Source organism: Sphaerodactylus townsendi, linkage group LG15 (assembly GCF_021028975.2).
Source record: "Sphaerodactylus townsendi isolate TG3544 linkage group LG15, MPM_Stown_v2.3, whole genome shotgun sequence".
Classification (NCBI taxonomy): Eukaryota; Metazoa; Chordata; class Lepidosauria; order Squamata; family Sphaerodactylidae; genus Sphaerodactylus; species Sphaerodactylus townsendi.
This window is the reverse complement of record NC_059439.1, coordinates 5,599,016-5,626,260: the sequence shown is the minus strand read 5'-3', so window position 1 is coordinate 5,626,260 and position 27,245 is coordinate 5,599,016. Positions and strand designations below refer to the sequence as shown.

The 27,245-nt window shown below is 48.0% G+C and overlaps 1 protein-coding gene across 1 annotated transcript in view; it reads left to right on the top strand.

Moving 5' to 3' along the window:
- The window catches only part of MYL4 (myosin light chain 4), a 31,990-nt gene extending 5,363 nt beyond the window's left edge, over positions 1-26,627 (top strand). The window contains exons 3-7 of the mRNA XM_048518126.1: positions 9,432-9,581; positions 11,810-11,983; positions 14,882-14,959; positions 17,750-17,794; positions 26,384-26,627. Coding sequence (XP_048374083.1) covers positions 9,432-9,581; positions 11,810-11,983; positions 14,882-14,959; positions 17,750-17,778 — 431 coding nt within the window. The 3' untranslated portion in view covers positions 17,779-17,794; positions 26,384-26,627. The remainder of the gene's footprint in view (positions 1-9,431; positions 9,582-11,809; positions 11,984-14,881; positions 14,960-17,749; positions 17,795-26,383) is intronic.
- The last annotated feature ends 618 nt before the right edge of the window (positions 26,628-27,245 follow it).

The window sequence follows — 27,245 nt, the reverse complement described above, 5'->3', positions numbered from 1 at the left end:
TAAATCAGGGGTCTGCAACCTACGGCTCTAGAGCTGCATGCGCCTCTTTCGTCCTTGCACTGCAGCTCCGCGTGGCTTGGGTCCTCTCAGCTTCCTTTGGAGAATCATCCTAAGGGTTAATGGGAAAGAGTCCCTGTTCCTAGAGAGGCACAGCCCGAGACAGCTATCCCAAGCCACTTCTGGCTTCCCTGTCCCAGCTGCCTGGTTGGCTGATGATGGTGATGATGGTGAGGGTGGGGGTGCAGCACTGCTGGTGGATTCTCTTGAACAGGTGAGCGGCGAAGGGCAGGAAACGGGAGGGAGTTGCAGGAGCACAGATTTTCAGCGCAATCCTAACCTCAGTCCGCCCCTCTTGAATGGGGGGTCAGGGGTTGACCCTGCTTTGGGTGGCCTCATTTCCCCCTCTTCCAAGTCCTTCTTGGGGGCGGGACCACATGGGGGACCCTAGCAGCGCCACCTTGGGTTGCAGGCCCCCCCAGCAGCCCCACTGAGCTCCAGGGGCTTTCCTGGCAGATGCCAACCTGGCTGAGTCCAGGTGAGAAATATGATGTCAAGTTTTAAAGGAGTTGTTACCTGCAGCCCTGCAAGGTTGCACTCATCGGGACTGTTTGATGGGGAGGCAGGGTGGGTGGGAACTGTTCGCTTCTGCATTGCCAAGGAGGGCAGGAGCCCATGGGGAAAGCCTTGCACGTGGATCTTGGAAGGTTTACTTCAGAGTAAGCCAGTGGAGGGTAAGCTTGTAGATCGTGGAAGGGAGGAAGGCCGGGATCATCCTCAGCCATGGTTGTCACGGGTTGCCAACTCCCGGCGGGCAAATCCCAGGACATTTGGGGTGGATTCTCGGGGCGGGGGAGAAGTTCAACCCCCCCAACTCCCATTAAGGGCACCAATTTTTATCCACCATCCAAGTGGAATTTGAAGGGGTTCTTTGGGGGGGGGGCATAATCAGTGTCTTTCAATCCCCCTTTTTTGCTTTGATGGGTAAAATGGGCCCCAAAGAAGAGAACTTCTCCCTGCATGAGAATATATACAGTGTTATCTTCATTTTAGATGTCAAAAAGTATTTGCTGCTCCAAGTGTTTTCTTTTCTGTGGAAAATGGGTCCAAATGGCTCTTTGGGTGTTAAAGGCTGCTGACCCCTGCCCTAAATTCTACTGTATCCTAACCCATTATTAATATAATGAAACAGGTAAGAGAAGCAGAAAGCCCGATCCAGTGAGTTTGGAGCCCGTGAGGTCTTTGTCGATGCACAGTAGGCAGTGGAGTGCTTCCTCGCGTGTAAATGGAGAACCGTGAAGAGACCTCACAACACCCTACTGTGTGACAAAGAACTGCAAGGAATAAACATTCCATACATAATAGGCCAGAAATTCAATCAGTCACTCAATCTTCATTATGGTCATAGATCAGCAAAAGGCAGATAAGATACTCACAATTAAAAGGATAAAATATATCAAAACTATATTTATCTAAAATAATATACTGGCAGAAGAAAATTCACACACACAAAAGGGATGGGATCGTAAGGGGGATGGGATAAGAGTGCGATTATTAAAAGGAAGCATACAAAGATTGATGAGTTGCTGTATCCCATCTTAACCAATAAGGCAGATTCTTTTATTTTTTGTTGAGGGATTAATGTAATTAACTTTTATTATCTTAATTAGGTGGGGGGAGCTCATCAGCTTTGCCCAAGCATGGTTTGCACTGCATTGTTTCCCTTCCTTTAGCTCCCAGATTAAAGACAAATGACCTAATTTACAATTTTCACCTCTGTTTTTTCATTGTGTATTTTGCAAATATTTCAGGACATCTATCACAGTTCTGACATTATTCCAAAATTTGGGGGGAGTAAAAAAACCCACACTCATCTTTATGAATAAGTCCTTGTCACGCAATTTTCAGTCTATCCGTTAAAAATGTTGTAAATATCGTATAGTCATTATTCAATAATAATATTGGCCTGTAACTTTTTGTCAAGTATACATCTTGTCTTTCTTTAACTATTTCCCCCATTGGTAGAGGCCAACTTTAGTAAATGAAGTAAAAAGGATGCATAAATTATTTGGGGGCTCTACTGAAAGACCCCAGCTAGGTATTAATAGCTGATAGCCACAGGGTATGGATCAAAAAATTCACATATGGGCTCAGGGACAGATAGGAGGAATTTTTCTGCAAGTCTTTAAAAATACATTTGGGATTTTAACCACTCCAAAAAACCACTCCAAAAATCATAGAAGCAATGCCTGCTTCTTTAAGAAATGTGTGCCACTGAGATCTCATGAGAGTACACTGTGGTGTATGGCTGCCATTTTATGGGACAGACCACATTTGACATTCCCAAGAAGGGTTCCAGGCCTCAGTTAGTGTGAGCTTGGGAGAAGGAGGAAGGAAGCAAACTAAAAAAGGGAAAAGCAAAGAGGCAAAGTAAAGCTGGTGATGGAGGGAATAAAGAAGGGGAAAACTGAAGATGGGGGAGCACAGATGAAAAGGTCATGGATGAGGGAGAGATGGGGGAAGAGGCTGCCAGAGGGAAAGTTGCAAACAGGTCTGGAGGTAAATAGGTAGGTGTAGGTGGGAGAGAAGAAAAGAAATGGGGAAAACATTATAGAGATGGGAAATGAGGAGTTTAGATCCTCTTCTAGCCTCTGGGTCCTTGTGGGTCCCTCACTTGTCATTCACAACATGTTGAAAATCTGATCTCTAGGCTCAGAAAAGGGATTCTGTCCCTCACTTTGTGGTCTAGGCCTCTATCTACTAGGACAAGGACCTGCTAAGCAGCAAAGCATTTTAATAATATAACTCAGCCCCTAAAATGGCTTCAGTGTTTCATTAGGGTATTGGAATCCTTCAGGTGGTGCCTGGGGACCTCCTGGGATTACAGAGGTTTGTTCAATGTGAGAAAATGGCCACTTTGGAAGATGGACTCTATGGCATTATATCAGAGAGAGCCATTGTGGTGCAGTAGTTAAGAGCAGGTGGAGAACCAGGTTTTATTCTCCACCTTTTCACATGAATGGTGGTCTCTAATCCGGGAAACTGGATTGTTTCCTCATTTCTCCACATGGAGCCTGATGGGTGACCTTGGACCAGTCACAGTTCTCTCAGAACTTTCTCATCTCCACGTTCCTCACAAGATTCCTGTTGTGAGGAGAGTGGAGGTGATTGTAAGCTGCTTTGGGACACCTTACAGTACAGAAAAGTGTGGTATAAAAGCCAGATCTTCTTCACTGAAGTGTCTCCTCTCCCCAAAATCCTGCCCTTCTCAAGCTCCACCTCCAAATCTCCAGGTATTTCCCAACTCAGAGCTGACAACCCTCATGTTTCCTGCACCTCAAAACGCAGTACAGCATATGCACTCCTGGGGAACAGGAAGAGTCATTGTGATGCAATGCGTGACCTCCTGCACATGCTGATGATACCAAAGTAGAGGATACCAAGAGATACAGCTCAGCTGAGCAGTTTGTCTGATGGAGCTGAAATAATGACCACATGGGGCATCGAATCCAGAGAAAGCCGGTCACTACAGATGGTATGAAAATGCCAAACAATAAATCAACTCCACCAACACTCCTTTCCAAGGATTTCTATTGGACTCAAGACAGTGCCTCTTGGGCCTCAAGGTCTCTGGTGCTGGGTGTCAGCGCTGAGCCCTTTGCCTCCCTCAACAGTGGAGATGCATCCCTGAAAGATCTGATGCTGGAGATCAAGAGAAAGGTAGACCAAACCACAGAGGTAGTGAATTCCTTTGATGGTAAGATCTCAGCTTTGAACTCACGTATGGACACTCTCGAAAGACTGATTCACAGCCTGGCCCAGTCATCTTCAGGGAACCTGAACTCTAGGAAGAAGAAAGGGAAAGCAAGAGAATGCTGGCAGGCTGTTGAACAGTTGCCTGCCGAGAACAAATGTCTTCGTGGCCAGGTGCAGAAGACTGGAAAAGAAATGCAGCCTCAAGCCCTAAGGATCTGTGGCTTGCCAGAAGGAGAAGAGGGTCAAGACTTGGTGGCCTTCCTGGAGAAGTGGTTGCCAGACATCCTCAATTTAGACCCAGAAGACCGCTCAATTGTGGTCGGAAGAGCTTACAGAGTTGCTAGTAAAGGGCAGAAGACAAGCAAAGACGTCTGTAGGAATGTTGTGGCTTGGTTCTGGAAAGTAAGGGAGGCAGAGAGAATTTTGCAGCAAGTCGAGAAACTGAAAGCTATCACATATAAAAACAAGCCAATTCTGATCTTCCCAGACAGACCTCTCCTCCAAGGTAAAAGCAAAGGTGTTGCACGGAACCTTGGGTAAGATCTATGAAGTGGAAGAAAACATGGGTTTCAGTCAAAGGACTCTCCGGTGGGTTTCAGTCAAAGGACTCTCTGCACCCTACCTGCTGAGTTGCAAGACTCTATACAACTGTCCCTTCTAATAGCTGCTGGCCAGGGAGGGCTTGGCAACCCCAGCTAAAATACACATGCCATGTTTTGGCAGGTTGGGTTGGCATTCCTCAAAACCAGCCCGCTTTTCCTGCAAGTCACACAACAGCTACAGGGGAAAGTCTACAGGATCCCAATTCTGCTGAAAGCTTCAGTGTGAGGAGAGACTCCTGCCTGCCTTTCCGTGGCTTTTCCCAAACCAAAACAGCCCCAGTGGGAAGTTATTTGCATATGCAGCTCCAAAGTTATGCAAATAACTCAATGGGCCCCTTTAGGCTCTGTGGAAGAGAAGGCAGGAAACTCTCCTGCCTTCTTGCTTCAGTTCCAAACAGAATTGGGCTCCTGTGGACTTTAAAAATGCTTTCCCCTTGTAGCTTCTGTGTAACTGTAGGGATCCTGAATTGGGTCCAGGGTCCCCCAACTCACCTTGCCAAAAAAAGCATGTCCTTTAGCCCTGAGAGGAGCTGGAAAGGGAATGAGGTCACTCAGTTGTGGAGAGGATTTCCTAACCACAAGCAGGGTCAGAGACTCTGGCCCCTCCTCTTTGTGCCATGTGACTTGCACACAGGTGCCATACCATCAACAAGAGGCTCAAGGTTGGTCACAGGTCAAGAAAAGCTGACAGGGTTGCCAGCCTCTTGGTGATGGCTGTAGGACTCCCACTATTCTGGGCAACAGAGATCAGTTCACCTGGAGAAAATGGCTGCTTTGGACTGTGGATTCGACGGCATTCTACCCCACTGAAGTCCCTCCTCTCCCCAAACTGCCCACCTCAGGCTCCAACCCCAAAATCTCCAGGTATTTCCCACCCCAGAGGTGGCAACCCTAAATGTTGGTCAGGTTTCCGTTGCTTTTGAAAAACTAGCAGATTCATGTAACCTGTTAACTGGGGGAGTGAGTGTGCATACTGGAGAAAATGGTACTTTTCCAATCCACTTCCAGTTCTCTGAAAAAAAGTTTATCTCTGAATCTTAGGTATGAACATATATAATCACCATTCTCAATAAAGAGGCGCATTTTACAAATTTGGTCGACCCACCCCACTCCAAGCCTTTTTATCTCAGCAATCCATGCCTTGGTAATGCTCAGGCTGGATTTTTGAAATATGTCTTGCTACCTTTAAAAAGTGTTTGGGAACTTCATTTAGTCCAGATTACAGTGCCAGGCTATGCCACGTGAAACACAGTTCACCAATATTCAGAAATCTTCACTGGATGCCAGATCGTTAAACTGGGTGTTCAGGGTGTTGGTCTTGACCAGTGAAATCCCAAACAATCTAGAACCAAGCTAAAGGACTACCTTCTTCTATACAAATCCATCTGGAAGCAGATGTCAATTATGGGCCGTTTCCCCACTCACCTTTTGTTGCGTGCTACTCGCAGCAAGTAACGCGGGGTCCAGCCGCACTCCCCACTACCTCAGCGGTGACCACGCAGCAACCCTGATTCTGCCGCTCTCCTTCCTCCTCAGCCCACGGCAGTTCTGTTCCTGGATGGTCAAGCACTTTTTCCAAAACCCCGCACAGAGTGCCGGGGAGTGGGGAAGCCCAGGGGGTGACTCCGGGTTTGATTTTCCTGCCACTGAGTGACGTGATTCTCCCCTCCAATCAGGCCACGTCGGGGTGTGTGCGATGCACACGCAGCCTGTTTTTTTACTTTTTTTTTTACACCAGAAGCCCCGCTGGAGAGGGCAGAGAGAGAAAGGGGAAGAAGCGTGTGGGTGCGCATGTGGGTTTCTTTTTTTGCACGAATTGGGTCCTCCATGAAGATCATCTGCACGTCGGGTTGAGTGCACAAATAGATGTGGAGACGTCGATTCTTTTTTTTTAAAATTCTCGCCCCAACACAACGCAGCAGCCGATCAGGACAGCCCCTGAGCGGATTGCGCGTTTGTGGGGAGTCCTGTGTGGCTGCTGCGCAGCTGCCAGTTTGTTGAACCAAGGGGCCAGAAGCTGCGGTGGGGACCATGAACCCGCACTCAACAGGTCCCGCAGCAAAGGAAACCACAGCATATTGACCTCCATTTTGTAAGTGGGGAAACGGCCATGGAAATCCTTTTCCCGGTTTCTCTTCCATTTCTGTGTTTTCATCAATCTGGGGATGTTTCTTCTTACTTTGGTCATTTATGCATGCATGACTTACCCCCATCACAGTTTGCTCTGCAGTGGGGTTTTTCCACAGTTTTTTGCTTGCATGGGGGGGGGGGTTCTCACCCTTGCTGATCCAAATGACCACTTCCTCATTGTTTCCCTGCAACTTCCATTTGGGGATGTTGCCTGCTACCTCCCCACCCCGCAACCCCTATAGTCCAACAATAGTTTGCCAGACCAAGTCAATTTCTTGTCAGTTTCACTGGGTCTATTGTTCCAGGGATAGACCAGTGATGGCGAACCTTTTCAAGACCAAGTGCCCAAATTGCAACCCAAAACCCACTTATTTATCATGAAGTGCCAACACGGCAATTTAACCTGAATACTGAGGTTTTACTTTAGAAAAAAACGGTTGGCTCCGAGGTGTGTGTTACTCAGGAGTAAGCTTGGTGGTAGCTGGTGGCTTTGCTTTGAAGCAACTGTGCAACTCTTCCAATGGGTGAATCACAACCCTATGAGTGTTTACTCAAAACAAGCCCCATTGACAGCAACCGAGCTTACTTCCAGGTAAAGGATCACGCTTTAGTTCTTCGCATGAAAATCTGTGGGGTTTAACAGCGCTTAACAGGGTTACCTACACTGCTTCCCCAAAACTAGGTCTTAGGTTTAATGCTAATAATTGAGCCCAGCAGCCCAGACCAGCCTAGATGTGTATGTGGGGGGCACTCTGTGCGTGCCCACAGAGAGGGCTCTGAGTGCCCCCTCTGGCACCTGTGCCATAGGTTTGCCACCACTATGATAGACCTTCAGAGTGATTTTAAAAAAACAAAACAAAAAAAGCCCTTTTGATTCTTCTGAAATGTTGGTTCAAAGATGGGAAGAAACTGATGTGGGTGGGAGAAGGAAGGCAAGAGCAAAAAAAATCAAAGAAAACTAAAAGTATGCTGATCACTTTCCTTGCAAAGGGAGAGGAAAGGTTTCATCTTCAGGATCTTAGGAAAGCATGGGGATTCTCTGATCTGAAGGTGGGGGTCAAAGGAAGAGAAATGTGTGAATTAAAATAGATAGAATATTTTCAATATTTTATTTATTCTTAATTACATTATTTGACATTAGTCCACCTTTCTCATGGGAACTCAAGGCAGACTACACAGAGTGAGTCCCCACAATCAACAAAATGGGACATTTCCTTCCTTCTTTCCAATAAAAGCTCTATTATACACTGATCTTGACAACTGGAAGTAATCATTAATTACTTATCACCCAATAGACAAAAGCAGTAAAAAGAATAATAAACTGCTAGAGTTCTTTTTGAATCTCTGCCCACAAGTGATATGCAACTAGGTCATAAGAATATATATCACAATCAACTAGCAAACTCAGTGAAATATAATGCCTCCTGGGATAAAATAGGACATTCAGTCACAAACGCATTAAGATTTTAGAAGTCTGCAACCACAAGATTGAAGCATTGCAGAAGTATTCACAGGACACATTAAGCAGTACAGAAATTACATAAATAAATAAATGCAATTGGACACCAGGTTCAAATTTAATCTGTTTTCCACAGGAATATTTATACACACTTGTGGCAAGGTTTGATACAGTGAATCCCTTTCCCAAGTTCTGCTGGGAACTTATGTGGAAGCCCTTGCATCAGAGCTTAAGTGTTTAAGTGCTTAAGTGTTGGGATCAATCTGTATAAACACATGTCCCTTCTCACTTTAGAGCTTTGTGTGAACACTGATGCATATTATGCCCACCTGTGTTATAAAACTGAAGGGATTCAGAGTGTCAGATGGTGATGGGGAAGACCCAGGTTCAAATCTCTGCCCAGCCATGCCTTTCACTGGGTGTCCTTGGGCCTCTGTGTGTGTGTGTGTGTGTGTGTGTGTGTGTGTGTGTGTGTGTGTCTGTCTGTCTGTCTGTCTGTCTGTCTGTCTGTCTGTCTGTCTGTCTCCCTCCCTCCCCCCCCCCCACTTCATAGGGGTGTTGTGAGAATAATACCCAGAGGGAAGACTCACATATATTGCCCCGAATTAATTAAAGAGGTGGCAGGATAAAATGTGATTGATAACCAAATCATTTGTTTTCACTTATAATTTGCATTGCATTAATTTCAAGGATTATACATTGAAAAAGAACACGAGAAGGTCACTAGATATCGCGATTTGAAAATCGAGTTTCAGCGTCTATGGCACAAACCAGCTGAGGTCGTCCCAGTGGTAATCGGCACACTGGGCGCCATCCCAAAAACCCTAGGACAGCACTTGAAACATCTTCGAATTGACAAAATTAACATCTGTCAAATTCAGAAGGCAGCCCTGCTGGCACACAGGATCCGCATACGAATACTAAGGTGTTACAACTTCCTAGGCCTCTGGGTGAGGCTCAATTGTGTGCTCAACTAAAAAAAAGATCTAGCAGCTGAATCATAATAATAATAATAATAATAATAATAATAATAGTAGTAGTAGTAGTAGTAGTAGTAGTAGTAGTAGTAGTAGTAATAACAATAACAATAATAATAATAGTAGTAGTAACAACAACAACAACAACAACAACAACAACAACAACAACAACAACAACAATAATAATAATAATAATAATAATAATAATAATAATAATAATAATAATAATAATAATAATAATAATAATAGATTTTAAATAAGGACTTCCAAAATTAGAAAACTAGCTCTGAAAACAGAGGATATTTTAATTTCAATATTTGCACTTCTCACTGCTGTAATTCTCACATTGGATAGCTAAATGTGCCTTCACTTTCAAACTATCTCTGTCTTGCCCTCTGCTTCACACTGGCAACATAGCATCAATCGTGCACAAGATGTTATTCCCAAGGAACTTACCTCCTTTTTCTTGATGTTGTCCAGAGAGCTAACTGCATATTTTTCTCCACACAGAGTTCAAGGAGGCCTTCATGCTCTTCGATAGGACCCCAACAGGAGAGATGAAGATCACCTACAGCCAGTGTGGTGATGTAATGCGAGCTCTTGGGCAGAATCCTACCAATGCTGAGGTCCTGAGGGTGCTGGGGAAACCAAAGCCAGAAGGCAAGTTGTTTTTCAGTAGGTGAACTGGGCCCTTTTCGCTGGCCAGGGGTGGTCTGAGACTTAGGCAAGTTCAAGATGAGGCCCCAGGATCACTGCAACCCACCACCGACTCCCCACTGGCGCAAGCAAGGGAGAACCCTTGCCCTGTATGAGATGGGTGGAAGTCATTGCCAGAAGGTGAATGCCTGAGCCCTGGAATTGAGTGGGTGCAAGTATCACTGCCAGCCCAAGCCTTGGACAGGCCAGGGGCATCTGGCCATTGTTGCATAACTGGAAGTGACATCACTACAACATGGGATGCTCTAGAATTTTTCAGAAACTCTGTGATAAAAACACAGAATTTCAGTGAATCTTAGAGTGGCATGTATACAGTTGGAAATGACATTGTAGCATCATAGGGTGTTATTCTGGTCCCTCCATTAACCTCCCTTCCCCGCTGCTAACCTGAATTAGAGCAGGCAATGAAGGACAGGGGTGGGAGTTCCCCCAATCTTAGCTGACAACTATGCCCATTACTCTTTCTCAAAATCCCCAAAATGACAACAGACTGAACACCAGGATTTTTGTCAAGACTCTTGGCATAGTTCCAAGAAGAAGAAGAAGAAGAAGAAGAAGTAGTAGTAGTAGTAGTAGTAGTAGTAGTAGTAGTAGTAGTAGTAGTAGTAGTAGTAGTAGTAGTAGTAGTAGTAGTTTGGATTTAGTCTCCTGTAAGGAGACTCAAGGTGGCTTACAAGCTCCTTTCCCTTCCTCTCCCCACAGCGGACACCTTGTGAGGTAGGTGGGGCTGAGAGAGTTCTGAGAGAACTGTGACTAGCCCAAGGTCACCCTGCAGGAATGTAGGAGTGGGGAAACAAATCTGGTTCTCCAGATAAGCCTCTACCACTCAGGTGGAGCAGTGGGGAATCAAACCCGATTTTCCAGATTAGAATCCACCTGCTCTTAACCACTACACCATGCTGGCTCTTGTAAATTATTATTATTATTATTATTATTATTATTATTATTATTATTATTATTATTATTATTATTATTATTATTATTATTATTATTATTATCCGCCCTCCCCCGGAGGGCTCAGGGCGGCGAACAACAGACAATAGAGCACAATAAAATCAATAGGAATAGCTCTATATATTAAAACCCAACCCCATTAAAAGCAGCGTTCTGACATCAAATATATTGATGGCGTCTCTCTAATCAATCCCCTAAAAGGAAAAGGGGGAAGAAAGGGGCGGTAGGTGTATAGATGTTATAGAGAGAAGCGGAGGGGTGGGGGGAACCATCAGCGGCCGGACCCCTCAAAGGCCCGGTGGAACAGCTCTGTCTTGCAGGCCCTGAGGAAATCATTTAGATCCCGCAGGGCCCACGTAGCTGGAGACAGAGCGTTCCACCAGGCAGGGGCCAGAGCTGTAAAAGCTCTGGCCCGGGTGGAGGCCAGCCGCATCATTGAGGGACCAGGGATCACCAGTAGGTTGGCCTCTGCTGAATGTAGAGGCCGAGTTGGGACATATGGGGCAAGACGATCCCGCAGGTACGGAGGTCCCAGGCCGCGCAAGGCCTTAAAGGTCAATACCAACACCTTGAAAATGATTCGGAATTCAACCGGGAGCCAGTGCAGGCGGCGCAACACAGGTAAAACATGGTCTCTGCCGGCACCCCCTGTGAGCAAACGGGCCGCCGCATTCTGGACCAGTTTTAATTTCCGAATCAGACGCAAGGGAAGGCCTGCGTAGAGCGAGTTGCAATAGTCTAGCCTGGAGGTGACCGTTGCATGGATCACAGTAGCTAGATCCGTTTGAGAGAGGAAGGGGGCCAGCCGCTGGGCTTGGCGAAGATGGAAAAATGCAACCCGGGTTACATGGGCCACCTGGGTCTCCATTGAAAGAGACGAATCCAGGTGGACCCCCAGGCTACGGACGGAGGAGGCCGGTGTCAATGTAGCCCCCTCCCACACCGTAATCTTAGGTCCCAAGATCCACTGCAGAAATCTCTGTGTGTACTGTCACATGTATACAGTGCTAGGTGTGCATAGGGATTAGTACTATCACACAGTCCTTGCTTGATTTGTACTATGGACAATGTGTCTGCTTGTGAACTGCACTCTCTAGATCAGAGGGCTGTGGCTACATGCACCCAAAGAGCGCTCTGTAATGTAATTTAAATCAAGCTGTCACTTTGACAGGCACATTGCTGGCATTAGTCCACTGTTATCCTCTGCTTATTTCCAGAAATGAACGCAAAGATGCTAGACTTTGAGACTTTCCTGCCAATGTTGCAACATGTTGCACGAGCCAAGGACCAGGGGACTTTTGAGGACTTTGTGGAAGGTCTACGCGTCTTCGACAAGGAAGGGAACGGCACCGTCATGGGGGCTGAATTGCGCCACGTGCTTGCTACTCTAGGTAGGAAAAAGAGCCAAACACAGCCACGGATGTTGGGAGGGGTACATATATCACTTCCTCCTCCAAGGTCACCAGTGCAGAATAGTTGTTGAACTAGGATCTAGGAGACCTGACTTCAAATTCAGCTGTCTGCCTTGAAGCTCATTGGGTGGGTGGCCTTGGATCAGTCATTCTCTTTCAGGGCTGACTGACTTCTTACAAAGTCCTCATGGGTTTTCGATTGGATATGGTCTGGCAGATCCATCCTCATGTGACACTCAGCTCTCTCATACACTTTCAGCAGATCCCTGTAGAAACCATGAAAAGGTACCTGGAAACAAGTTTTGGGAGGGTTTAACAAGCTGAAACTTAAACCAGACAAAACAGAGGAGTTACTGGTGGGAGGACAGTCTAACCCTGGAACTGGGATGTCTCCTGCAATATGTGGAATTGCACTTCCTTTAAAGGAGTAGGTTTGAAGCTTGAAGGTGCCACTGGACTCCAGCATCTTGTTGGACAAACAGGTGGCAGAAGTGGCTAGCTGGTACCTTTTAGCAGCTTTGATTAGAGAGCCATTAACAGCCCTTCCTGAGCAGAAAAGATCTTGCCACTGTGTTGCATGCCCTGGTAACAACTGGATTAGATTACTGAATTGTGCTTTACATGGGGCTTCCCTTGAAGACTCTCTGAAAGTTTGACTGGGTTCAGAATTCTGCAACCAGAATGCTGACTGAAATTGGTTGCAGAGACCATATTATACCAGTTTTGTCCCACTATGCTGGCCCCCAAGTTGTTTCCGGTCCCAATTCAGGGTGCTAGCATTGACCTTCAAAATCCTTTGGAGCCAAAATCCTTTGGAGCCAACATAACTGTAGGATCACCTACTCTCATATGAACATACTCAGCCACGCTGGTCATCTTTGGTGACCTTGTCTCAGATGCCCCCACCACTTGAGTGTAGATGGGTGGCAATATGAGAAATTATCTCCTCAGAGAGGTTCATCTTTTCCCCTCTATTCTAGTCTTCTGCCTGCGTATGAAAATATTCTTGTTCACTTGGGTGCTGTGTGGTTTCCGGGCTGTATGGCCGTGTTCTAGCAGCATTCTCTCCTGACGTTTTGCCTGCGTCTGTGGCTGGCATCTTCAGAAGATCATCTTCAGATCATCTTCAGATGATCCTCTGAAGATGCCAGCCACAGATGCAGGCGAAACGTCAGGAGAGAATGCTGCTAGAACACGGCCATACAGCCCGGAAACCACACAGCACCCAAGTGATTCCGGCCGTGAAAGCCTTCGACAATATATTCTTGTTCAATTTGGCTTTCCCTCACTCTCACTCCTTCCTGTTTGTATGTTTATATGTGTAAAGTTGAATTATTTTAAACATTTTTATATATTTGAATTTTAACAGCTGTTTTTAATGTGCAAAATGTTTGGCCATTGAGGTTTTTAATATGTCAGTTTGGAGTGGGGGGGGGGGGCTACTGTCAGAAGCCTTTGGTTCGGAAGGCTGCATAGAAATGTTTAAATACCTAAACATTAAACAGGTAACTTCATTCCAAAGTATTTGCATGCCCGACTGTTGACATTTATGTATTTTTATAATTATGTACAATGTAAGCCACCTTGAGTTCCACAAGACAGCCAGCCAGCTATTAAATGTTTTAAGTAAATCATTCAAATTGTGACTGGCATAGGGGGGGAGGGATTGAAGCTTCCCACTCCCAGTGTGGTTTTTCTGATCTGAAATGGACCCAGGGAGTCGCTGAACTGTATGGTTAGACATGTGTTTCAACAACAGTGCAAATAACAGCTTCCCAGGGCAGTTTCAGGTTGGGAAAATGGCCCAGGGGAGGCTGAGCGCCCCCTCCCCTCCCAGTAACACAGTCCCAATTTGAATGGTGCACACTCTTATCTGGGGATTAACTTCCCACCAGAGCGTTCCCAACACAAGTATGATTGAAAGGGCATGAGGACTTTGTAGCATACGAATCACCCCTCACGTGACCAATAGGCATGTGTCAGGTGTGTATCCCCATGTCCCTGGACCGGTACACCCCTGAATCAGCCCTTAGTCTCACCAATCTCACAAGGTGGTTGTGAGGATAAAATGGCAAAAGGAGAACAGAGCACACTGCCTTCAGCTCCTAAGAGGGTGGGTGGGATAAAAATGCAGTAGGGTGACAGAAAAAAAGTTTGCCATCCAAAGGGCAAATAGTGGGACACTTAAGCCCTGCGTGCCACACTTCCAGGAGTGAAGTTTTAGCTGGCTGATATTTGTTGGGAAGTATACTTTGCTTTTCATTTTATTATCCCACCCCCTAGTCCAGAGAAAAGTGGCATAGCAGTGTTCTCAATAACGTACATTCTGCCTCTCCAGATTTGTGAAGATGTTTTTGGGATTCTGTAAACCACCTTTAGTGCCACCCTGTGGAGAAAGCTTCATAAAGCAATCACTGTCCATCCAAGCTTCTGTTTTGCCCTCTGTTCCAGGAAAAGTTGTGGGTTGTGTGTTCCCCCTTCCCTGTTGGGGTGTCTTCTTTGGGCTGCTTACTCATCCCCCGTCTCAGTTTACAATCAGTCTGCCTTCCCCTGAAAAAGACAGCAGAGTGTCAAGGCGGAGTGAGAAATGGTATTGCATAAGTGGAAATATAATATGGCAAGAGCAAGATGAAATATACAACAGCAGCTAACACATATTAGTAGTGAGGTCCATAGTCCCCTTCCCTTTATTAAAGTGGTAGCATCACTTGGCCCACCAGTCCATACAGAAATTTCTGGAGCTCCTAGAAAATATCTGGATTTTGAAGCTTCGGATATGCCAAATGCCTGATTGTGCGCAGTTCGTTCAGAGCTGAAACCAAGCTGTAGAAAGCAAATCGTCCCAGCGGAAGCCTAATGTCCAGTTTTTGCTGCTAGGGGAGAAGATGACGGAGGGTGAAGTTGAACAGCTAATGGCAGGGCAGGAAGATGCCAATGGCTGCATCAACTATGAAGGTAAAAGAAATGTCTTTTTTGTCATAAATGTGTGCATTGGTCAAGAAAAGTCACCTGATGGTTCATGTCCCCGAATACACAGAACCTTTCCCATTAGAAGATGCTGCTCAACATGCCAATATTTGTACTCAGCCAACATAGGATTGCCAACCTGGAGATCTCCCAGAAATACAACTGATCTGCAGACCACGGATCAACTCCCTGGGAGCAAATGGCAGCATTGGAGGGTGGACTCTACGGCCTTGTATCCTGCTGGGGCCCCTCCCCTCCCCCAGGAACCACCCCCAAATCTCCGTGAATTTCCCAGTTCAGAGTCAGCTATTCGAGATTATGCTGGAGAATCCGGAAGTTTTGGCTGCTGTTTTTTTCAAGACCCATGACAGAGAGAACTCAAGAGTTGCTCGTTCTGTACTCTTGAGACAAAAAGCGGTAGCCACAGAGCTATCAGGGACAGAGTTTGGAGCCCTTCATCTTTATTCAGACGGTGATAGATCAAATCACCGGTGATAGATCAAAGCACTAATCACAGCAAAATTCAAAAAGGTAAAATTACCCAGCTGCTCTCCTCTAGGGCAGAGTGCCCTTTTGAATGACATGATGACCTGCTGGTTCTTCTTCCAGGCCTCCCAAGCAGCTACTGGGGGTTTCGCTGTGAGGAGGATGGGTGTTGGTACATCATGCGGGCTGAACTTGCTGGGTTCAGCTTGTTCAGTAGGACAGGAAGTGACCAGCATTCTCTCCTGAGCCAGCAACAGTAGGGTCCCAGGAGGGGATGGAAGCACCTTGCTTGGGATGACAGGATATCTTGAATCAGCCCCGGATGGGAGCAGGGAAAATGTACTGATAGCCCACCTGGCAATGTAAACAGCATGGGCATTGTCGAAGGCTTTCAGAACTGACTGGATGTTGTGGGTTTTCTGGGCTGTGTGGCTGTGGCCTGGTAGTTTTTGCCCCTAACATTTCGCCCAAATCTACAGCTAGCATCTCCAGAGACATGTCTCCAAGACACACATCTTACAATGTCATGCCTCTGAAAATGCCAGCCATAGATGCAGGCAAAATGTTAAGAGCAAAAGCTACCAGGCCATGGACACACAGCTTGGAAAACCCACAACACCCAGTAAATAGGAAGGGGTTTAGGTGCTTAACGTTTCTGGGGGAGTAAGCACTGCTGTGAGTGAATCTTCAGTTGTGACCCATTGCAGTCTGAGTGTATGCTGCCCCCTACCTTCATCATGGTCTTGGGCTGCTTCTCACTCACCCATTTTCATCTGGCCCCAATTGAAGATATATTGTGAAGCGGTGTGAGAATGGTGCTGCAGTCAAAATCCTTGTGGGAACCAGATGGAGATTTGTCCACATTAAGAACATAAGAAGGAGCCTGCTGGATCAGACCAGAGTCCATCCTATCCAGCACTCTGCTACTCGCAGTGGCCCACCAGGTGCCTTTGGGAGCTCACATGCAGGATATGAAAGCAGTGGCCTTCTGCTGCTGCTGCTCTCTCCCGAGCACCTGGTCTGCTAAGGCATTTGCAATCTCACATTAAGGAGGATCAAGATTGGTAGCCATAGATCGACTTCTCCATAAATCTATCCGAGCCCCTTTTAAAGCTATCCAGGTTCACAGCTATCACCACCTCCTGTGGCAACATATTCCAAACACCAATCATGCGTTGCGTGAAGAAGTGTTTCCTTTCATTAGTCCTAATTCTTCCCCCCAGCATTTTCAATGGATGCCCCCTGGTTCTAGTATTGTGAGAAAGAGAGAAAAAGTTCTCTCTGTCAACATTTTCTACCCCCGTGCATAATTTTATAGACTTCAATCATATCCCCCCTCAGACCTCTCCAAACTAAAGAGTCCCAAACGCTGCAGCCTCTCCTCATAAGGAAGGTGCTCCAGTCCCTCAATCATCCTTGTTGCCCTTCTCTGCACTTTTTCTATCTCTTCGATATCCTTTTTGAGATGTGACGACCAGAACTGAACACAGTACTCCAAGTGCGGTTGCACCACTGCTTTATTTATTTATTTATTTATTTATTATATTTATATACCGCCCTCCCTCAAAGGCTCAGGGCAGTTATATAAGGGCATGACAATCTTTGCAGTTTTATTATCAATTCCTTTTCTAATTATCCCCAGCATAGAGTTTGCCTTTTTCACAGATGCCATGCATTGAGTTGACATTCCCAGGGAACTATCAACTAAGATGCCCAAATCCCTTTCCTGGTCTGTGACTGATAGCACTGACCCCTGTAGCATGTATGTGAAGTTTGGATTTTTTGCCCCTATGTGCATCACTTTACATTTTGCGACATTGAACTGCATTTGCCATTTCTTAGCCCACTCACCTAATTTATCAAGGTCCACTTGGAGCTCTTCACAATCCTTTGCAGTTCTCACCACCCTACGTAATTTGGTATCATCCGCAAACTTGGCCACCACGCTACCCACCCCTACTTCCTACATTCTTCATACATTCTCATTGATGTCTGATTTCCTGCTTATTAAGGGCCAAACCGGCATTCTCGACCCACCACCTGATTTTACTTGGCCCAGGATTGCACGTGTCTCTGATTCAGGGCTCACTTTAGTGGTCTGTATTTTCAGAAGCTGCAGCTCATTTTGGGTCTGGTGGGGCGCTGCAGACTAGATTGTATGAGATGATCATCAAGGGAGCTGGAAAATGCTGCCTGGCCTTGGCTTGCAGTGGAAAGTGTGACCGATCAGCTCTGATTCTGTGACAATTCATTGACAACTTACCACATAAATCCCTCTCTTTCTGTCCTCAGCTTTTGTGAAGCATATCATGTCTGGTTAAAGCTGGAATCCTCAACGTGAGTCTCTTTTCACCTTTCCTTGTGTGGATTAGCCCAAACTGTGGTGGCAGAATGTGTATGGCTTGCAAACTACACATGCAATTACCAGAAACGAGGGGGGAAACAACGTGAATGTTTGTACACTGCATTGGTCAGGCCTCACGTGGAGTATAGCATAGTGTACAGCTCTGGAGGCCTCACTTCACAAAGGATTGTAGACAGAATAGAGTTAGTACAGTGGAAAGCGACAAGGATGATTAGAGTCAAGCCCTACAAGAAGAGGCTGAGGGATTTGGGAATGTTTAGTCTGGGAAGAGGAGGTTGTTCTCTTTAAATATTTGAAGGGCTGTCACTTAGAGGAGGGCAGGGAGCTGTTCCTGTTGGCTGCAGAGGGTAGAACTCACAATAATGAGGCAGAAAGGTTCCGAGTGGGTATTAGGGGAAAATATTATAGCGTTGTGCAACAGTGGAATCAGCTACCAAGGGAAGTGCTGAACCCCCCCTCACTGTTAGTCGTTAAGCAGTGGCTGAATACTTGTCTGGGATGCTTTTGGCAGATCCTGCACTGAGCAGGGGGTTGAACTAGATGGCCTGTATGGCCCCTTCCATGATTCATGGATGTATCTACACAAAGAGCCTGGGGCAAGCTGTCAAATCACACCCACACCCACACCCACCCACACACACACACACACACACACACACACCCACACACACACACACACACACCTTCTGCGCCCCCTTCCTGCCCAGCAGCTCCTCAGTCCTGATAGGCTGGTACCCTTTCTCTCAGTACACCAAGCCTCTCCACTATTAGACTCCCACTCTACAGAAATCTTTCTTGTGGCGTAACTTCAGCAAATCACCAATATACCAGACAGGGAATCCTCCTATAATTCCCTTCCTAACTGGCTTAGGAATTCTTCTATCTTCCAGAAGATACATTCCCCATACCCTTTATTTATGATCACTGTGGAAAGTATCTCTATATTACTATTCCATCTCATCCTTGACCAATAAATAAACTTCCAGTTCTTTTGTCTACATATTTCTGCTCTCAACATACACCGCCACGCACCATATTTCAGATCAGATTCACTCTCTGATTGAAATCCTCTCAGGATAGATTTTCATACCCAGCTAAGGGACTTGGTGGAAACAGGCAGGAATCCAAACCCAAAAGTGTTCAATCTTTTCCTTCTTAGAGAGATACCTCCTCCCTCTGTTAGTCAGCAGGTTGTTCTAACCATCAGTGCATGAGTCAGCTTACCCAATCAGAATGCTGTCCAGTGTTGTCGACCCACGCGGTCAGCGTAAGAACGAGACGAGACGCGGAGGGAGATAGCATCTGAGTGGAGATGCATGTAGCGGAGACCCGGAGGAGTCCGTGTTCCCTAGCGAGTCTCGTCCTGCGGTTCCTGGCACCTTTATTTGTTATCCTGTGGGGAAGTGTGGGAGGAGGAGGGACGGGGGAGTTCGAGGAGGCGGGAGGTGGAGATCATCATGTGATGCATGATCTCATCTGGCTTCGATGGGAGGAGGCGATAGCGCATCTGAGCCTAATCCTCACCTGGGGGCAAGATAGAGCCTGTCCTGCTTGATGATTGAGCCAGAGCAGTTCATGACCCGTGACTCATGGGGGGATGAGGAGTAGAGTGCGGTCGCGACCAGCAGAGGCCGTGAGTCGATTGGCGTCCCAACGCGTTCTACTGCAGTGCTGCTGGGTCAGCAGTGCGATACCTACATCTCCTCGCTTTTGAAAGGCGAGAAACACTAAGAGGCGATTTAAAGGGGCGGCTTGTCTCCTCCGCCGCCTGGTCAAGCTGACCAAGCTGCTTGTGTAACATTAGAACGGCTGCGGGGTAGGAAGTCGAGGCTACTTACACCGTTACAGGCAATATTAGACCGCATTGAGCGAAGCAAGATCCGATAATGAGGCATACAATTAAACCAATGCAGAGCTGTACAATAGCGCTCAACCATCCTCCCGGCAGCCAGCCAGAGGGCTGACCACCACTGGGCAAAACATCATACTTCAGATTAGATACAACTTCTTGCAGCTCCGCTTTCAAAAGCCAATGAATCAACTGGGAATTATCAGAAGATTAAAACAACACATATTGTACATTCTCACAACCTTGGTGGTGTAACAACAACAAGTAATCAATAAGCGGCACGATTGTCTAGAATTAAGCTTGGCCGAAGTTCCTGCTGCTTTCCGGAGGCCAGAGGTCCAGGCGGTGGAGGAGTGGAATTGATGGACCAGCAGGGCACAGGCCAGCCGGCCAATGAATTAACATTGTAAGAAGCCCGGTCGGGGATCCCACTAGGAAGTTAGAGCGAACTCTCCGCTTGAGGCTGACCCGACAGGGAGAAGTCGAGAGCAGAAGGCGTGAAATCCGGGCTCCCGGGGAGTGGAGCCTGGGGTAGGGCGATGGTGACCTGAGAGCATGAAGGTCCGGCAGAGAGTGGTGAGGTGCCTGGTAGATTCTCCCCGCGGTCAGAATCCCAGCCCCTGGGGAGCAGGATGTTTCGAACATGGGGAATGTCCTCCGTGTGTGTGCCAGTTCCAATTAGCCCGAGCCAATAGATAGGCCAGTGCGGTTCCCAGCAGCGGCGCCCGGTGATCGCGGCGCCAGGTGTTAGATTAAGTGGTTAGCGACAGTCTTGGTGACAAGGGAGAAGCGCCGGCCAGGGAGGGGTTTGGGCGGACAGGTCCCCAGTCGCTCATGAGATACCCTGATGGATGAGAGGCATTCATAAGAAGGGGCTTGTGAACTCGCTAAGTCTCAGAGCTTGCAGGCGAGGGAGCAGGCAGGGCTTAGCAGGCTCCGACTCCCTGAGTACTGGCTGAGCAGAAGAAGGATGGAGGCGTTGTGGCCAGCAGCAAACTGCTCCCAGATGTTGGTCTGGTGAAAGCTCGTCAGGGGTGGCCGATCATGCATCCCGGTGGCAGAAGGAGCAGATAGAGCAGGCAAAGAGTGGTGGTCGCTGAGTTGGCGGTAATGATTGCAAGAGGCGGCACAGGGTTCTCGGGTGTCGGGAGGGTGGTCTTGCTGGCGCAGCAGCTCTAGGAGCTTGGTTGGTGGTCGCCTTGGCGTCCTCCCAGGTCATTGAGGTCTTTGAAGCTGGCGTGGCGTTCCTGTTGAGATCGCTGGGGCGGGGATCCTCTAGAGATCACGTTCCATCTCGGGATGGGAGTTAGTTTCCTCACAAGCCATTCATGGGTTGGCCCTGTCATGGTGAATCCCGGAGTCCACAGGGACCTGTAGGAAGAAGGCTAAAACACACCCCCTTTTTTCCCCAGGATTCTGGGGGGGGCGGGTCCCTTAGGCTCAGTTTTAAGCGGATGGCGGGAGATTGGGATCCAGTTTAGTTTTAGAATTTAGTATAAGAAGGAAGAAGGCTTGTTTGCAGCCTGAAGGTTGCTTTTAATGCAATAATCCTCCTGGGGGCAGCCTACTCATCTTTCTTTAGTTGTTTGACAGGGAGGGCAGGAGGTAGGCGACCCTGGTGGGAGTTGGCTTCAGGCGTCATCAGGGTCAAGGCGAGGTCCGAGCCTCGAGGGGGGGAGGGCAGGCGGGTCCTGGGGGGATTGTGGGTATGCATTGCTTAATCAGCAACACAAAGGGGGGGCTTTGGAGGCCTTTTGGGGGGGGATCAAGAGCATCGAGGGAATGAAGCAAATGACAATTAGAGGCAAATTCTCGCACACACACAAAGAGGAAAAAAGAGGGGTTCTTTGCAAGGGAGTTGTGCTTTGCGTGACCTTGGTGGCTAATGCACAGGGAAAGCTGGATGGTGCATACAAATTTTTTGACCGAATTATCTTTGGGAGATGCAGCCAGCGACACTTTCGGCCAAGCATCTTAGAAGTGATGGTAGTGCTATAATGCCATCGCCACTAGCCATGGGTTTGGGTATTAGGGGCATAATGGTGGCAACCCTTTAAACTGGGGCCCTGTCTGACAGTGCTCTGCGGTGTCAGGATAGGGCCCCAGATTTTAATCAGGAGGCCAGTCAGCCAGTGGCCCTCCCGCCTCCTACAGTCGAAAAAAAACAGAAAGAAAGGAGGGAGAAACTGGTTTCCTTACGGAGATAGAGAGTGAACTTCTGAAGTCACAGTTGGGATCAATGTGAGTGGCCCATCCAGGAGCCAAGTGGGTTTTGAGCCTGGCCTCGCCAAAGGGTCCCTTCCCCAGAATTAGCGTGGATGTCACAAGGCGATGGGGCGGACTGAGGCTTCACCCCGCTTCGAGCCCTGGGTGACGTGGCCAGGCGGATGCTCCGTCTCGCGGTTTGTCTCCCCACCCAGATGTGCGGGCAAGCCCGCCGATTACGGCCACTGGTCGGGCCACTCGGCTGCTCTGATAGCGGTAACATCAGCGCCCGGTGTCCACAGGCCCTTGAACTTACATCCTTCTATGGCGAGGAAACTCCAGGTATGGCGGGAAGGCTCCCGATAAGCGTCTCCACGCTCGCGGCGGTGAGTGGCAAATGCGTATGTCGGCTACTGGGGCTCATTAGCCTTTATTGGGTGCGGCAGCGGGCAGCGCATGGGGCAGAAAGGAGAATCAGCTGAAGCCGCGGCAGCTGGCTCCGGCGGGCAACTCCTGTGGGATCTTTGTCCAGACCTGGAGATGGATGGGTCCTTGAAGTGCGTGGAGTCGATCACTCGAAGGCGATGAACAGTCCCTGTTCAGCGGCAGAGGTGCTGGCAGCCGCCCAGCCCAGTGATGTCCCGGTAGGGATAGATAAACAAATCATACTGGGTTAGGCGACAAGAACCGTGGAGGGGAACTCAAAGGAGATGGGCTGTTCGCATCACGGTGAGATACCCACGAGAAGGGGTAGTTTTAGCCAGGGGGGGCCTTGGCGTTTGGGTCTGCTCTAGTACTCTCCTCCCTGGGTCCTGGGCTGGGGAGGCGCTTTGGGCGGGAAGTTCCAGTGAGCAATCGTTCTCCAGTGCAAGAGCCTTTCTACAGCAACGTGGGCACGGGTCTTAGGTGGCCTTCTCCTCCTGGGGGGAGGACCCTCCTCCGCCTCGGGTTGTAGGCTACCCGGGCCTGCCTACACTCCCCTTGAGTGTCGGTGCAGTTAAAGCAGTTATCCTGAGGCTGCCTTCGCCCGGTGGAAGTGCTGCTGGCCGAGGAGGGAGCTAGCTTGAGTGGCGGAGGACCCGATGTCTAGCAAGAAGCGCCCAGCATGTCGGCCAGTTCAGGATTTTTTTGCCCAGGCCCGTGATAAGCCCCTCACGGCACTCCACCGGTGAGGCGTTCCTGCCTGCTTGGCGAGCATGAGGAGCTCGTTTGGGCCTCCTAAGCTATCTACCTGCCTCTTGGCCTCCCTGGAGCCTGTTCACAAGCTTCGGCATAGGGCTCTTGGGGTTTGCGGATGGAGAAGAAAACTCTGGGTTGGCTGGCGGCGTTGAGGGACCTTAACAAATGCCTTATAAGTAGCATTCAGAAGGCGACCGTATAAGGGGTGGCCTCAGGCTTAGGTTTTAATCTGATAGTTAGGGTTGGCAAAAGCATCGAAGCCGTAAAGCTTCTTGGCAGCCCGGTGTAAGCGCCGCTTGAGTGGCACTGCTCTGTTGAAACACTGCTGGCGGAACTCACTTTCCCAGACCACAAATTGTGCAGGGCTCAAGGGCATCTGGTGGTCTTCAGTGGAATCTGGAACCATTAGGTGGTTCCCTTGCAATGGCCTCCAGCATGCCTCTCCGCGTGGGGGCTAGGCTGACCTCATTCCCGCATTGCTGCGGAGCTCAGTGAGGATGTTATAAGCAGGATGCTGGGCGACGCCGCCGAATGGCGCCCGCACCCCTCAGTATCTGTGAAGTGGGCCGGGGCTTGTGCAAGAATCCTCTCGGCATGTCGTCTTCCGTCCAGGGTTTCTTTCTTCTGCCAGATGGTAAGCTATCGTTCTGCGAGAGTTTGCGAACCAGCGCCATTACGATAGCTAGCCAGATGCAGTGGCTTAGGAAAATGGCGGAGCAGGGAGGCTGGCTGAGCAGCGAGGAGAGTTTGGAGTGGGTGAAGGGCGAGGGGGGGGGCAGAAGGAGGACGAAGTCCAATTTAGTGGATAGAAAATTCCGGGGTTGAAATTGAAGGGTGAAAGATCGAGAAGAATGACCTACAACCGAGGGCGCATAGGTCTGCAGGCTGATGGCGACAAAATTGTCTCCATTAAGTAGCAGCGACATCGGCTCTGTCGCGAGAAGAATTAAGCCCGATGTTTTCAGTCGTAGATTCCAATGTCCCCCTCTGGGTACCATGGACACTGAGCTTCAGTCCTCCTCAACCAATTTGCGCGGCTCCCTTCTCTTTCGGGGACCCTGCGCATTTCGTTAGCAGCTTTCGGATTACGTCCAAGCGTGCTTGTCATAAGCCCTGCTTTTGCAAGCTCCCATACTCCTACCGGTGTTCCGTGTCCAGTTGGGGAGTGACCCTAGGGCTGGCGTGTCTCTGAATCGCGCCCGATCAGAGGACGGCGATGCAACGGTAGTCCCTGAATCGCGCCCGATCCAGGACTTCGGTATCGCTGACCCTTCCCAGGCGGCGGTGAGCAGGGTGGAGGTTCGAGGATTCGAGGTTTGGCACCAGCTTGTTGTCGACCCGGTCAAGCGTAAAGAGCGAGCGAGGCGGAGATAACATCTGGGTGGTCGCCAACTTAGCGGAACCCGGAGGTCGATGTTCCTAGCGAGTCTCTGATCTGCGGTTCCTGGCACCTTTATTGTTATCCCTGTGGGAAGTGTGGGAGGGGAGGACCGGGGTCCGGGAGAGGCGGAGAGTGGAGATCATCATTTGATGCATGATCTCATCTGGCTACGTCTTGCCGGAGAGGCGTAAGCGTCTGAAATAATCCTCACCTGGGGGCAAGACCCGGTGTCCCTAAGCCCGATGATTGAGCCAGAGCAGTTCATGACCCGTGATGACTCATGGGGGGGATGAGGAGTGGGGAGTGCCGGTCGACCAACAAGGCCGTGGAGTCGTTGAGAAAACCCAACGTTCTACCACGGTGCTGCTGGGTCAGCAGTGCATTACTACAGTCCAGTTCCTAGGAGGTTCTCCTCTCCCCCTCACCATTTCTATTTGTGACTGCCCTTTGTTTTTTGCTGCGCTTCCAAACCTTATTTATCTGTGCAGTCCATCACAGGGACAGATGCAATTTACTTTCAAAATATCGAAAAAAACCCTTTCCTTAGCATCCTAATGTCATGCCTACTTTGCCATTTTTACCAGCTCTGCCTAAGTACACAGATTCATCCCCTTCCTGGAGCAACAGGATCTTGCTGTATTGATTCATGTTTTTGTAAGACTTGAGTGGCTACTGAAGAGGTGTCCAACTTTGATGCTTCAGATATTCATGGACTACAACTGGCCATGCCAGCAGGGGCTGATGGGAATTGTAGTCCATGAACATCTGAAGCGCCAGAGCTGGACACCCCTGGGCTACCGTAATGCTGACCTTGAGGGCAATTCAGAAGCTACAGTTAGTGTAGTGGAGTTCTGACGCCTGCTTCTGGCCAGATTGACAATAAACAGTTAAAACTGATGGTAAACTGAACCTGTTTTGCAACAGCTGGCCACCAGTTAGCTTTCAGGATTCACTTAAAGTTCTGCTTCTTCCTATGAACTGTTTGTGCTGGTGCAGTCAGTGTGAAATATGGACATCTAGAACAAGGAATAGGGAGGCCTTTGCAATCATTCTGAGGTTCTGGAGCTCCTGCTCTCTTGCGGCTCTTCAGGGAGGCCTCCCGATTCCAAATGGTTTGGAGCTGCTGAATAGTAATGAGATTCTGCAAACATTTATGCATGCACTAATTACACACCAGCTGGTTGCTTCGCATTGGGGTTTTCCCGTGGCTTTTTGTTTGCACAGGGGTTTTCCCCTTGTGAAGTGTCCCTAGCTATGCCGATATGTCATTTTGCCTGCTCACCGCTTCCTTGTTGTTTCTGTTTGACCTCTATGTGGGGAGGATGCCTGCCAGCTTTTTCCCCCCTCTGCCATCTTTGGTATCGTGTTAGTTTGCTAGACCAAATCAATTTCTTATCAATTTCAGCAATAGATCTTCAGCTTTCCAATTTTTCTGAAATAGTGGCCGAAAGAGTGGAAGGAACTGCTGTGGTGTGGGCAGGGAAAGACAGGGAGGAGCAAGAAAACTCAAAGAAAGCTATAAGCACATGCTGATCTTCACATTCCCTGCAAAGAGAGAGGAAAAGTTGCAGTTTCAGAGCTTTCGGAAACTGTGGGGATTCTCTTACCTGAAAGCAGGGTGACTGCTGAAGAGGGGAAAACGTGTGCCTAACTGAGAATCAAACCCAAAGGGAATGTAGATGCAATGTGCAGAAAAGTCCTGTGTTATTAGCAGATGTAAATTGTACCATTTTACTACTTGCTGTTATAGGCTGTTTATATTGTAGCTGTGTTTTATTGCTTCACTTGGCATCTGAACTTGCCTGAAGCTTTGGAGAGGAAGGATACAAGTGTTCTGAATTGCTGGCTGTATTGTGATCACCTTGACCTTTGATTTATAAGGAATTTCAGATTAACAACTAGTCCATGATTGCATTGAGCTAAAATTACTATCTACCTTTCTTTCAGGTTCCTGGGGAGGGCAGAGATTCCATTCTGCAAGAAATACTTACCCCATATCCCTTCTTCCACTCTTGAAATCCACAGGAGGTGCCTCTGCCAAAGGAATCTGTATTACTACAGTGGAACGGGCTCTGAACACAAAAAAATGCACACTCTTGCATCAGTATTAAAACTGACTATTTTTGTTTCCTTTCTTGCCTTCTGTATCAATTGATCCATTCAAATTAAAACACTCACATACATACGTGGACTATAGTCTATGTTTGGCTTTTGTGTAGTTGATAGTTGCTACTTTTCTTAAAGGCTACCACAGCCCTTTGAAGAACATCTCTTTTTCCTGAATGTCACATAGAACACAACAGGTTCCTTAATTCAAAGTATTATTGGAATTAAAACCAGCTCTTATGATTATGTTGCCAAGTGAATGATGCTACATTGAAAAACCTGCACATTGGAATTTTCATAAATTCATCACTGTTTATTTTAAAAGAAAGTTTCTAGTCCTGATGGTTACAGGAGGTGTTCTCGGTGACTATTTAAGGGTACGAAACTTACTGTTAAGAAACCTGAACTAGAGTTTCCAAGGTGTAATCATATACCCCTCCTTTTCCTGAACAGATCTGGAAAGTGTGTTTTTGTTTATTTATTTCTCCTTTCTCACATCCTGGGGTTATCTTGCTCAAAGATATGGACAGGAGCAGATAATCTGAGAACAGTTCCTATGCCTGATGTATTTTCCCCACATTCTACCTGTTTTAAAAGAAAAGTATCAACTGAGATTACAAACCCAATAATGGCTCAAGATGGGGGGGGGTCAGGACCGGAGCGAGGGGGAACTGCGCCTGGGGCACGCATGCACCCTGGGCCC